At 42.1% G+C, this 13,572-nt stretch overlaps 1 protein-coding gene across 4 annotated transcripts in view; it reads right to left on the minus strand.

Annotated features, from left to right (window-relative positions):
• The window catches only part of kcnip2 (potassium voltage-gated channel interacting protein 2), a 159,801-nt gene that overhangs the window by 65,845 nt on the left and 80,384 nt on the right, over window positions 1-13,572 (minus strand). The window contains exon 1 of one of the 4 annotated variants that reach the window (XM_008116062.3): window positions 1-13,572. This exon is cut by the window's right edge and continues 21,322 nt beyond it. The exons of the other annotated variants lie outside the window; for them this stretch is intronic. Coding sequence (XP_008114269.1) covers window positions 1-88 — 88 coding nt within the window. The 5' untranslated portion in view covers window positions 89-13,572. 4 annotated transcript variants of the gene reach the window in all.

Genomic DNA, 13,572 nt, shown 5'->3' on the forward strand with positions numbered 1-13,572 from the left:
CTTGAGATAGGGTCCCAGTGACAAACTGGTAGAAGAAACGGATCACCCGCCCAAGCTGTTTCTTGCATTGATGCTGACAGTGAGTCATAGTGCCAGTGACCCTGTGGCAAGGTGGAAGCCGGCTGGGGTGCCGTCCTAGCAAAGAAATGTCTCCCTTTCCCCAAGCTAGACCCTCAAGGCAGGGTGAAAACTAAAAGTGCTGGCTGAGAGGTAGTGGCTGTTGTCTTCTGCTCCTGGCTCTGGCAGTGCCCAGGCATCCAAGTCAAAGCCAATCCCATTGAAACCAGAATTGGCCTCAAACAGACAGCATGCTAGAGAGAAAGAGGAGGAAGTGGAGACTTGTGATGATATCCAGCTAGAATCGTTGGTGACAGAAGCAAAGTGTGAGCAGAGGTCTTCCTAGAGTCACTGAGAGAGGGAGAGTAGCAAATGCCATCAAACAGGCATGTCCAGAGCTTTGCTTCCTACCTCAGTGGTTGTTCAGAAAGTCCCAGTCCTTCCTAGAGCTCCAGAGAAAATGGGAATGAATGTTATGCAGGGCTAGTGAGGAAAAAAGCTGCTGGTGCCTCAGCTTAGAACTGATCATCTGAAATGCAAGGGATGCACAGCTCCACGCAGTAAAGTTCCTGGGAGAAGCAGCTTGGAGTGGAAGGAAAAACAGAAACCACAGAAAGGGTAGTGCCAAGTAGCTCTCCGAGCCAGTCACTGAGTTCCTTGGAGGGAAGCAGTTGGCAGTCCCCTGCTCCTGAGAAGTCCTCTCTTCCAAGCTTTGCCTGCCTAAATCCTTGTCTCGCCTGGCATCGTCCTCCACCACACCCAACACTTCACAGCAAGGCTCCCTGGAAACCAGAGGCAGTCCTGGTTGGCATGGCAATGGCCTGACTCCACAGGTCCTGCTGACCAATGGAGGGCTGCCTCCTCCTTGGCTGAAGATGGCACAAGGAAGCTCCTTCCAAAGTAGGCAAAGGTGCTGGCGGATGGGGATAATGGATAGACTGCTCTCCCAGCAGCTCTCTCTGTGCAGCCGGAAAGTATGTGCAAAATCATTCTCTCATGATCGTTCAGCGAGTGATAAGGAGAAGATGCAGCTGGGTGAAAATGAAGAGATAGAAGAGATATCTGGAAATGAAAGCATTGGTGTCTGAAATGGATTTGTGTGTGCAGGACAAGGGGAATTTTACTCCCAAATTTGGGAGGGAGGGGGGCAACATTTAAGAGTTGAGATCACTGCTTTTGTGAAGCTTGTGATGAAACATGCAACCTTTACATTTTGGCCAAGCTTGTGAGTGGTTTTTGAAGAACACATGAAATAGAATGGAGATTTGTTTCATGAGGAGTTAAAGAGAAGACTGAAGACTTTGTACGTAAAGGTAAAGATTTTCCCCTGACATTAAATCCAGTCGTATCAACTCTGTGGGTTGGTGCTCATCTCCATTTCTCAGCTGAAGAGCCAGCGTTGTCCACAGACACCTCCAAAAACATGTGACCGGCATGACTGCATAGAGCGCCGTTACCTTCCGGAGCAGTGCCTATTGATCTACTCATATTTGCATGTTTTCGAACTGAAGACTGTAGAAGATGTGAAGTTGGGTATGTTGCCTGGTGGGTTGATTGAGAACAAAAAGCAAAGAAGGGATACGAGGAAGACTCAATATGACTGATGTCATGTTAAAGGGAGACATGGATGTTAATAGTTTACAGTTTCTACTTTTGCAACTACCAGATATGAGAGTAAGGATTATACATGGACTACAGTGGGGGCAAAGTCCTGATCCACTCCGACCTCATCCCCTAGTCCCAAAATAGTTCAGCCTATCCATGGTTTGGCTTACAAAGCTGGTCCCATTTCCCACTCTCCACTGTGGAAGCTTGTACATAGCTTGCAATGAGTAAGAGAGACAACATGTTATAGTGGTCTGAATGTTGAACAAGAAACTTCAGGTGGCCACAGTTCAAATTTCTGCTAAGACATGGCAGTTCACTAGTCCTTATTATACCATGCTGTTATAACATCATAGATTTATTCCTGCTTTTGAGAACTACCACTCAAGGTTGCAGTTCTCCTTGTGTTGTAGAGTTTTTCAGAATGCGATCTTTTTCAACCTGGAAAAAAATCATTAATGACTCCTTTCACATGACAATTCAGTAGCTAGTTTGCGTATGAATGTCTCATTATATTTTTTTGCTTATCCCTCCACTGAGAGTTTTGAAGGAAATCTCTGACAGGGAACCTCAGACTACTTTCAGTGCTTGGCGCAGAGGACAAGAGAATAGCCGTGCTTTCAATGCTCTTGAAACCATCTTTGGATTTTTTCCCCTAAATGCTTTTAATAGAATCAGGGTCAACCCCCTGCCATGCAGAAATACCCAGCCAAAATGCTCCCAACAGATGGTCACCCAGTCTGTTTAAAAACCTCCAGAGAAGAAGTCTCTACCACACTCTGGGGCAGCATATTCCACTGTCAACAACTCTTACCATCAGGAAGTGCTCAAGTGGAATCTCTTTTCCTATAGTTTAATGTGTTACTCCATTTCATCATTGCAGCAGTAGAAAAAAGTATGATATGCTTTGAAATATTTAAATATGGCTATCATGTCCCCTCTCAGCTTTCTTTTCTCCAAGCTAAACATACCCAACCCCTTAAGCTAGTTCTCACAGAGTTTGGCTTCCAGGCCTTTGACCATTTTGGTCACCCTTCTCTAGACATGTTCCTGCTTGTCAATATCCTTCTTGAATTATGGTGTCCAGAATTGGATACGATATTATTTCAGGTAAGGTATGCAGTTAAGGGGTTTTAAAACAAGACAGCCTGAACAGCAGACTTGTGTGATAAGCACCTTTGTTTTCTTCTCCTTTGTCATCTCTGACAATGTGTGATCTGGCCGTGATGGGTGTGCTGTAATGACATTGTACTCTAATTACAATATTATGACTATTTTAATCAATCACAAAGCAGGGCAAATGGGGTGATGATAATAGCAGCTGAAAAAAACTTGATCAATCATGCTATTATTGCATAAATGTGGTGAGAGTGCAAAACACAGCATCAGAAATTTGCAATTGGCCACTTGATTAACATTTTAATGGCCCGCAGTTTCAAGGCCTGGCTGGTAGCTGCCTGGGGGAATCCTTTGTTGGGAGGTGTTAGCTGGCTCTGATTGATTCTTGTCTGGAATTCCCCTGCTTTTTGAGTCTTGCTCTTTATTTACTGTTCTGATTTTAGAGGTTTTTTAATACTGGTAGCCAGATTTTGTTCATTTTCATGGTTTCCTCCTTTCTATTGAAATTGTCCACATGCTTGTAGATTTCAGTGGCTTCTCTGTGTAGTCTGACATGGTAGCGGCCAGAGTGGTCCAGTATTTCTGTGTTCTCAAATAATATGCCCAGGTAGGTTCATCAAATGCTCTGCTATAGCTGACTTCTCTGGTTGAGTTAGTCTGCAATGCCTTTCATGTTCCTTGATTCGTGTTTGGGCAATGCTGCGTTTGGTGGTCCCTATGCAGACTTGTCCACAGGTGGATAGTACACGGTACAGTCCTGCAGAGGTGAGAGGATCTCTCTTGTCCTTTGCTGAACATCGCATTGTTGGATTTCCTTTGTGGGTCTGTAGATTGTTTGTATGTTGTGTTTCTTCATCAGCTTACCTATGCAGTCATTCCACAAATATATAAACCTCACTTACTTAGCTTCCAACAGACCCTTCAACCTCTGAGGATGCCTGCCATAGATGTGGGTGAAATGTCAGGGGAGAATGCTTCTGGAACATGGCCATACAGCCCAGAAAACTCACAACAACCCAGACAGCCTTTTGTCCATATTCCTGGAAAAGAATTTGTTTCTGCTACAAAGAACATGCACTAATATTTCTAATAGTTTCCTATGCAGATACAGACCCATGGCTGCTATAATACACTGGTCAATTAGAACAAGGCCAATAGGCATCAATTGTACTGTGTACGAAAACCTCATTGCACAGCACTCTTACTGAACTGAAATCTAACCATCTGTACTTTCAGTCGCCCAAGAAGCTGAGCATCGCCATCTTTTCCCACCTCACTTTTTTTAAACTCCCAAGTTTGCCAACACTTGCTCACTGTTCCATATGCATCTGCTCTCTGTGTGCTAACTGTGAAAAAAGGTCACATTTAAAGACACAGAGATACACGTGCTTATCCACCAAGAGTGGCACTATCTGAACGCATATGTGTATATGTTGTATAAGTTCTTCTAAAGCAGCGTGCCCATATCAGAGTACTTCTAATGTAAATGGCACCAATGTCATATTGCTCAGTATGGAAGAGTGGTTGAGAGTTATTTTGTAATGATTGGAGTTTTAGAGGCATTTTTTTTAAATAAACTGCAATTTTGGTACCAAGAGCTTTTGAACTTTTCCTGAGCAGTTTTGGGCTGAAAAATGGGCCAAAAAGGTGCTACGCTTTCCCCACTTCTGTTCTAAAGCAATTTAGGGAAAGGTCAAAATCCTATCTTACCTGCAGAACACAGGGTCCAAGCAGTGAGGTCCATATGCATGGAAACGTGTGAACACCTTATCATTGTGTGCAGAAGGTCATGCCTGAACATCAAACTTACACACCCACACACATCCAAATCATAATTTGCATTGTCTGGTCCAAAATATGAGGTATGTAGATCAGTTAGGTGGATAAATATCAGAACAAATATATGATCCTTTAAGGTATGTGTGTATGTGCATGTATGCACTTGTATGGATTTGAGATTCATTCTTATGCGACTCTGCATGTAAAGTGTGCATACAGGAGGGGAGGGATTCTGCAAACTGGTCCTCAGTGTGTGTAAATGCAGAGCCATATGGCAAAAGTTAATCCAGATGATACAATCTCATGTCTGAAGTCATTATCTATCTTAGTGCTCAATGACATCCTTTGCAGGAAGCACAGTGGTGTGAGGAAGGAAAGAGCAAGACATGTCATAGCTAGGCTCACATTATGTGAACTGAATAAACCTGAGGAAGTGAGTAAACCTACCAACATATTTCCCTTTCCTAAAAGTTCCAATTCTACTATATATAAAAATACTAGCAAAATGCTGATCTCTATCCTTCTCCATCTTTTTTTTTGGTAGGCTACTACTAAGATATTTCTCAATAAGAAATTTTTAGTTTATCATACACAGTACATGAACATGAACATTCTTGAATCTCCATAGTTTCTTAATCTGTGCACACAGTCCACAACCCTCCCAGCTAGTAGCTACTAGCAGCATTTGCAGCAAGTGCTGGAGGAGAAGGACATCTAATGGAAGAAGATGGTAGTGATTGTCTTTAACTAAGACTTCCTACTCCCCTGTAGTCTTCAAAAGCATCTCTCTCTCTCTCTTTTTTTTTTACAGTAATACACAGAATCCTTTAAGACTGCAATTTCATATCTATTTACCTGGGAGCAAGCAAGGCCCAAATGCCCCAGCAGAGAATCCTTCTCCCCCATCCCAGAACAGTTAGGTCTCCATAAGTGCATCAACATTGCAAAAGTAATACAGTTTGACTCCACTTTGACTGCTATGGCTTTTTTTATCGTGTCAGAAGCGACTTGAGAACATACTGCAAGTCGCTCTGGCGTGAGAGAACTGGCCGTCTACAAAGATGTTGCCCAGGTGATGCCGGGATGTGTTAGCTGGAAGGCTTCTCTCATGTCCCTGCAAGCTATAGCTGACAGATGGGAGCTCACCCCGTTTCACAGATTCGAATTGGCAACTCAACCTTCAGGTCAGCAGTTCAGCCAGCACAAGGGTTTAACCCATTGCTCCACCGCAGCTCTTTGACTGCCACAGCTCAATGCTATGGAATAATGAGAGTTGTAGTTTCCCAAGGCATTTAGCCTTTTCTGTCAAAGTATGCTGGTGCTTCACCAAACTACAAATCCCAGGATTCCACAGCATTGAGACAAGGCCATCAAAGTGGTGCCAAACTCCATTAATTTTACAGTGTAGATGCATCTATGCCAGTGGACTCCACTGCAGGTTTTACTCCAGACTTTAAAAGAGACATCCAGCCTTTTAAATCTTATTCACAATATCCAACCTTTTAAATCTTATATAGCCCTTTAGATAACTGCTTTTTTGAGACTGCAATTTCATACCTATTTACCTGGGAGTAAGTTCTTTAACATCATACTGACTTTGTGAACAATCCCTTCAGAAACCACAGGCCAAAAACCCACAAGAAGCTGTGGGAGTCATATCATAAAGTGTGGTTTCTATTTAAGCTCCCTGATAAAGGTCTCTCTTCAATCATCTTACTGTTCTTCATTGCAGACCTGCCTCTGACAAACCCTGCCTTGCTCCCAGGCTCTTGCCTTACTTCTTTGGCAGCAACTAAATCAGACACCACAAAGCAGTTTGCTCTCAAAGACATAATCCCAAAGATGATGCTATTTGGAATAGAGTGGGAAGCCTATAAACCTGGGCTGAGAGAATGTGGTCCAACAGATTTAGTCAGAGAACACATGTATGTGATGCAGTTGTGTGTATGTATTTAATATTCCCCTACTGATGGAACTATGGTGGCTGATGACACAAATGACCATGGTGCAAGACCATAGTTGAAAAACATACACACACAGTTTGTTTTCCTAGACTAGACCAGTGGTTCTCAACCTGTGTGTCCCCAGGTGTTTTGGCCTATAACTCCCAGAAATCCCAGCCAGTTCACCAGCTGTTAGGATTTCTGGGAGTTGAAGGCCAAAACATCTGGTCACACATGGTTGAAAACCACTGCCTTAAAAGATGAAGAAGACTTATGGCCACCTTGAGAAACTTGACCTGATGAACAGCCAAGTTCTTCTCCAATTCAGCAAGAAAAGGAGCTGGGGAAGAGACATCTAAATCCTTGTGAGAGATGATGAGTTAAGCAGCAAAAATGTGTGTGCCCTGCCCACAACTATCAATCATGCTCTCTAAATGTGGGTATGGGTTGAGCTGAGTGTCATTAAAAGCATACAAGCATCTCCTTTACTGGACAACGAAAGCAACTTCGGTTCACTTCTTGACCACTGGACCCTGTTGTACATTTTGGATTTAGGACCCTCAAACTGCTCACTGACTTCTCTACTTTGACTTTGTTCTCATTCATGGCTTCTTCACTGTTATTATCAGATTCCTTTTGTGTTTCAGTTTCTGAATCCCTTTAAGAGTGAGACAATGGTGCCTCTCACACAATCAGTTGCTCTCACATAACAATGCTGGCATTTAAAGATACAAAAGAATCATGTAGCACCTTTGAGATTAACTGAGAGAAAGACGTTTGTAGCACAAGCTTCCATTACTTCATCAGGTTTATGCTTTCTCAGGAACACATATAATCATAGCCTGTTTTTGGCTCTCTCATTTATGCATATAAGCCTCAGTGTTGGCCAAACCCAGTACTATAAATAACATGGATCTTCATAATGGTCTCAGCATTCAAAGGCCAGTAGATTGTACCAATCTGAAACAATAGCATTCATAGAAGTGGTTTTTGTCAACACTGAGGCTTTTACACTGCCCTGAGCACCCATCCTAAGGCTTAGACGTAAACCCTTCAGTCCTAAGTTTCCCTGAGCACAGTTTTCCTTTTAAGGGGCCCCTTGCCCCTGGGAAAGCTGCTACCCCAACAACAACAACAACAACAACAACAACAACAAAAACACCATCACCACCACCACCAACAACAACTTTATTCTTGTATCCCACTACTATCTTCCCAAAGGGATTTGGGGTGGCTTACACAAGGCACAAAGTGCCTAAAAAGCAGAACATGAAATAAAACACAATATAAAATACAACTGAATAAAACATATAAGCATGTAAACAACAACAGAAAACTCAGAATAAAACTGCTCTTACATCAACGGTGGTAGCTAATATAAGCATGGAGTCTTTCCTCAAGCCCTTCCTCAAAGGGCTTGAATGCTTCTCCAGTGGAACAGATTTCCAGTGGAGGCATGAGAGTTGTGACTTGTAAAAGGTTGTACCAATGCCAATGATTTCCCTAAGTAACTGCGTAATAATTGATTCAAAATATCATAGTTCTGCCACTGGTATCCTCTGCATATTTATTCAGAAACGAATTGTACTCAGACCCCGAGGTACATATGCACACAAATGCAGCTTGAAGGCCCTGTTGTCAAGACTATTTTAAGTCTTCAGTTGGTTTCTTTGTAGGATTGCTATTTAATTACATAGATAAAAGATAAATCTACTCCCAACTGTGTCTCGTGCACAAAACATTTGTGTAAGTGGTTTAATATTTCAAATGCCCTTGAGTCATTACTCCTGTTTGTAAAGGGATCTAAAGCTGTATTTGCAATAAAAAATTGACACCAGTCTTTGAAGTTTCTGTTTATTCTTGTAATTGCTCCTCCCCATGCAACAACAGTGTCATACTTCTCAATAATATGTATTACGGATAAAGCAATTTATTCTAGTATGACACACATGAAACCAGGACAACAGCAGCTGGGAGTTATCACATCAGTGAGGTGGTGATCCCCTTTTGAATTTTAGTCCAAACTTTAAATGAGGTATCCAAGGTAGTTCGTTTTGTGTTTCCTCAAGTTGTTTCCAACTTATAGCAAGCAACCTTAATGTGAACCTATCATGCTTTCTTGCCAAGATTTATTCAGATTTCCATGATCTTCCTTTAAAGATTGCCAAGATTTCCATGATCTTCCTTTAAAGCTGAGAAATTGTGACTTAGCCAAGGTCATCCAATATGTAGGTAAAAGTAAAGGTTTTCTCCTGACATTAAGTCTAGTCGTGTCTGACTCTGGAGGTTGGTGCTTATCTCCATTTCTAAGCCAAAGAGCTGGCATTGTTCAAAGACACCTCCAAGGTCATGTGGCCGGCATGACTGCATGGAATGCTGCTACCTTCCCACCGGAGCGATACCTATTGATCTACTCACATTTGCATGTTTTCAAACTGCTAATTTGGCAGAAGCTGGAGCTAACAGTTTAAGCTCACTACACTTCCTGGATTCAAACCACCGACCTTTCGGTCAGCAAGTTCAGCAGCTCAGCCGTTTAACCCACTGCACGACCGGGGGCTCCTTGGAATCTCATCCAACACTCAAACCACTACAACACACAGGAGGTGTGCTATCCAAGGTATTGAAGCTAATTTGGTGACACAGGTCAAGTATCCTGTATCTGAAATGCTTGAAATCAGAAGTATTATGGATTACTTTGGACACTGGAATTCCTATATTTGCATAGATGTACATAGTGGGATGTTTTGGAGATAGTGCCCACGTCTAAACATGAAATCTATTTATGTTTCCTATATATTTTATACATATAGCCTGAAGGTAATTTTATACAATGAAGCAAAATTTGTGTACACTGAACCATCAGAAAGCAAAGATATCACTATTTCAGCCACCTACATAGACAATTTTGGAGTATTTCCAATTTTGAAATTCCCCATAAAAGATACTCAACATGTGTCAGGCTTTGGATAGTTTCTTCAAAATCTGAACTGACACTCAAACAGGACTCGCCAGTCCACTAACACAGAAGCCAAAACCCACCACAGCACAATGGATATGAAGAGGCTACTTTAAGGGAGAGGGATTTCATTACTGGACTGGTGTGGCTGTTGCTCCTCTATAAATAGGTCCCATGCTGCTACATGAATTGCCAAAAACCCAACACTTTTCTCCTCTCCTAGACATGGGAGAAGGATGGGAAATGATATGCCTATATCCTAATCCGTGATACAATTATCTGATCATCAGCCCTGTCAAGCATAGCCAATAGGTTAGAATTCTAGAAACTGAGGCCCAACAATATTGAAGGGCTGAACCTTGTTCAAATCCGATTGAGGAGGTGACCTGTATTCTTGGACTCTCAGTGGGGTCTTGCCTATGGAGACTCTCACAATCACCCCTTACATTTCAAAATGTATCATTTCTGCAAGAGGCTGCAGAAATGATGGCGGAGAGGACTATTAAAACCAAGCAGAAAGGTTTGGTCTTCTCTGACCTTGTCCCAACCTTAGGAAAGGACTTTCTCCTAAACAGGAGACCAAGATGTGTCCACATTTGGGGAACCTGCTAAGTATGAGATTGCTAGAACTGCTAAAAAGAATATATTCAATTCCCGAAACCCTGACACACAAGGGTCTTCATTGATCAGGCAAAGGAACCATCTACAGTCAGTCCCTGAGTTACAAGTATAGGAAGTGTGAGAAATCTACCCTTAAGAAGGGAAATTCACTCCTGAAAGAGTTATCACCAATTCCTGTTTCCACAACATGCCCATTTTTTCAAAATTCAATTGTCACAGGGATAGAAAGTGGGGTGAAACATTCTGAACAGGGCACAGATAGTAAGACCAACATCCCAGGGGTGTTAGCCCTTCTCTATGCTATCCAAAGCTTACACACACAAACACAAGCACACATACACAGGCCGACAGACAGACAGACACGCACACACACAACACAGACATGCACATATCTATATTTTGCTGGAGTTACACTTTAAAATGTATCTGTTCTGACTTATCTACAAATTCAACATAAGAACAAATCTACAGAACAAACCCTTGTGGCACAGTGGATTAAACCACTGAGCTGCAGAACTAGCTGACCGAAAGGTTGGCAGTTCGCATCCGGGGAGTGGGGTGAGCTCCCACTGTTAGCCCCAGCTTCTTCCAAACTAGCAGTTAAAAACATGCAAATGTGAGTAGATCGATAGGTACCGCGCCATGCAGTCATGCTGGCCACATGACCTTGGAGGTGTCTACAGACAATACCGGCTCTTCGGCTTAGAAATGGAGATGAGCACCAACTCCCAGCATCAGACACGACTAGACTTAATGTCAGGGGAAAACTTTTACCTTTAACCTACAGAAGCTATCTTGTTTGTCTTGGGGTCTTCCTGTATTGGTTAAGTCCACTGAGAAATCAGTTAATCAATCCATTTCAGCATGAGTCTTGAGATGGGTAATTCGGCCCTGAATCCACTTATATCATCCAGAGTATAAAGCAATCCACCCACGCCTTTCATAGAGAATGTATAAATTACAGTGTATAAAGACACAAAAGAACCACATGGGGGCACCCGAATCTAAGAAAATGACTTTAAGGAGGTTTTAAAGTACAGAAAAAAGTCCCAACCTTATAGCATGGCTCCTGCTCAAATGTTAGACAGACAAAACAACCTGCCTGGGCTGCAGATACAGCCAAGCAATGGGGTCAACACCCAAGCCATTAATCCTAAGACTCCCAGAGAGTTTTTATCCAGGATAAATCTCAAATATCAGTAAAATAGAACCAAAAGGATTATATAGTAAATGTTTGAAAGGTATAAATGTGGTAGGTTAATAAGGAGCGCAGACATATGGTTATCTTTCACACACCCCCTTCCTTTGTTGACTTGTTTACAAATTTTCATTTGCTTTTAGTTAGAATCTATGGGATTTCATCAACCCTGAATCTGCCACCATTCTGTATCAGTGAATGACCCTGGGTTTCAATATAATAAGCAATATGCCCTCTTGCATGTTTCTATTATGTCTCCTTTACTCCACAGTTTACTAAGCTAAACACCCCAAACTTTGCAGCCTCTCTTACAGACAAATTGCTCCGGCCTCGTGGTGATTTTAAGTGCTATTTCCTGCATGCTGTCCTTCTTTACAACATCCTTTTTATATGTGTTGACCAGAACTGTACATGATATTCTACATTTGGTGGCGCTATGGATATGTAGAAGGGCAATATGACATTGAGATTTTAATTTCTGATTTGTTTTCTAATTATATTCAATAGATGGGCCATTATTATCAGTATGAGATTTAGTGAATAGTACTAGGTTTAGGAGCCAGTGTGGTGTAGTTGTTTGAACATTATACTATGTTCACAGTTTAAATCCCTGCTTGGCCATGGAAACCCACAGGGTGACTTTAGGAAAGTCACACACTCTCAGTCTCAGAGGAAGGCAAACCACATTATTAGCTTATCTTAGGGTTGCCCATAAGTCAGAAATGACTTGAAGGCAACATTGAGTGCAAGAGGAGAATCGTAACCCTCACCAGCCTTTCTGTGTGCTTGGTCTTTAGCCTTCTTTGTCAAAGAGTGCTGGTGCCTCACCAAACTATAAATTCCAAAATTCCATAGTATTGAGTCATGGCAGATAAAGTAATATCAAACTGAGTAAATTCTACAGTGTAGATGAACCCTAGGTTGGCCACTGAAGGGCCAATCCAGACATAGAATCATAGAATCATAGAATAGTAGAGTTGGAAGAGACCTCAAGGGCCATCTAGTCCAACCCCCCGCTAAGAAGCAGGAAATCGCATTCAAAGCACCCCCGACAGATGGCCATCCAGCCTCTGCTTAAAAGCCTCCAAAGAAGGAGCCTCCACCACGGCCCGGGGGAGAGAGTTCCACTGCCGAACAGCCCTCACAGTGAGGAAGTTCTTCCTGATGCTTCAAGGATCTAGCTGGGTTCCAGGATCTCCAGTTGCTAGCCCTCCTCATACCAAAAATAAATGAATCCCAAGTTGTACCGTTACCATAGCAGAATGATTTATACCTTGCTTTAAAATGCCATTAAATTATTTCTGTATAAATGTTTTCCACCTCCCCAGAGACTAATTAGTTTCCCTATGGTTGTGGGAACTTTGTGATTATCCTCAGTTACAACCACTCCTTTCCTCTTTCCCTCCAGTTGGTCCTCATTCACAACCCAACAGGTATGTTTTCACACATACAAGCATCATATCTGATGTCAAGTTGGTTTTAATTTGAAACAGACAAGTGAAAGGAGGAGGGAATCTACATCGGGGAAACAGTAGTGGGGTGCTTAATGCCAGTGCTGTATTTCCTCTGCACAGTTCAACATTTACCTACTGCATCTATTCCACTCAATGCAAGCTCACATATCCAAATCATTTTTATTTCAAATGAGTTATGTATGAGGAGAAGTACTGGAATTCCTGTAATAGAGCCACTGTAACAAACACAAAATGAACAAGAAAGTCCTTTAATTTCTTCCTGGGTGGTAGACCTGGGGGTTTTTAAAATTAAAAAATCCACTACATTTGGGAAGACACCAAGAGTCAGGGTGCATCTAGACTATAGAATTAATGCAGTTTGACATCACTTTTAAGTGTCATGGCTCAATGCTAGAGAATCGTCAGAGTTGTAGTTTGGTCAGCCACTGGCATTCTCTGGCAGAGAAGGCGAAAGGCCTTGTAAAACTACAGTTCCCATGATTGTATGACATTGACCCATGGCAGTTGAAGTGGTACTGAATTGCATTAATTATACAGTGTAGGTGCACCCCCAGTGAGAGAATACATGCTTTTCATGAGAAATTTTGAGGTTCAAGCCTTGATGTTTCCACTTGGAAAGATTGTTTATTTGGAAGGTCTGGGAATGAAGTTGTATGAGAACTTTATGAGAAGCAGATTAGGGAGCTGGATATGTTTAGCTTGCAGAAGAGAAGCCTAAGAGGAGACATGATATCCATGTCTAAACATCTGAAGGAATGTCACATTGAAGCTTATTTAATGCTGCTCTAGAGGTGAGAACATGGAGAAATTGATACA

Source organism: Anolis carolinensis, chromosome 3 (genome assembly GCF_035594765.1).
Source record: "Anolis carolinensis isolate JA03-04 chromosome 3, rAnoCar3.1.pri, whole genome shotgun sequence".
Taxonomy (NCBI): Eukaryota; Metazoa; Chordata; class Lepidosauria; order Squamata; family Dactyloidae; genus Anolis; species Anolis carolinensis.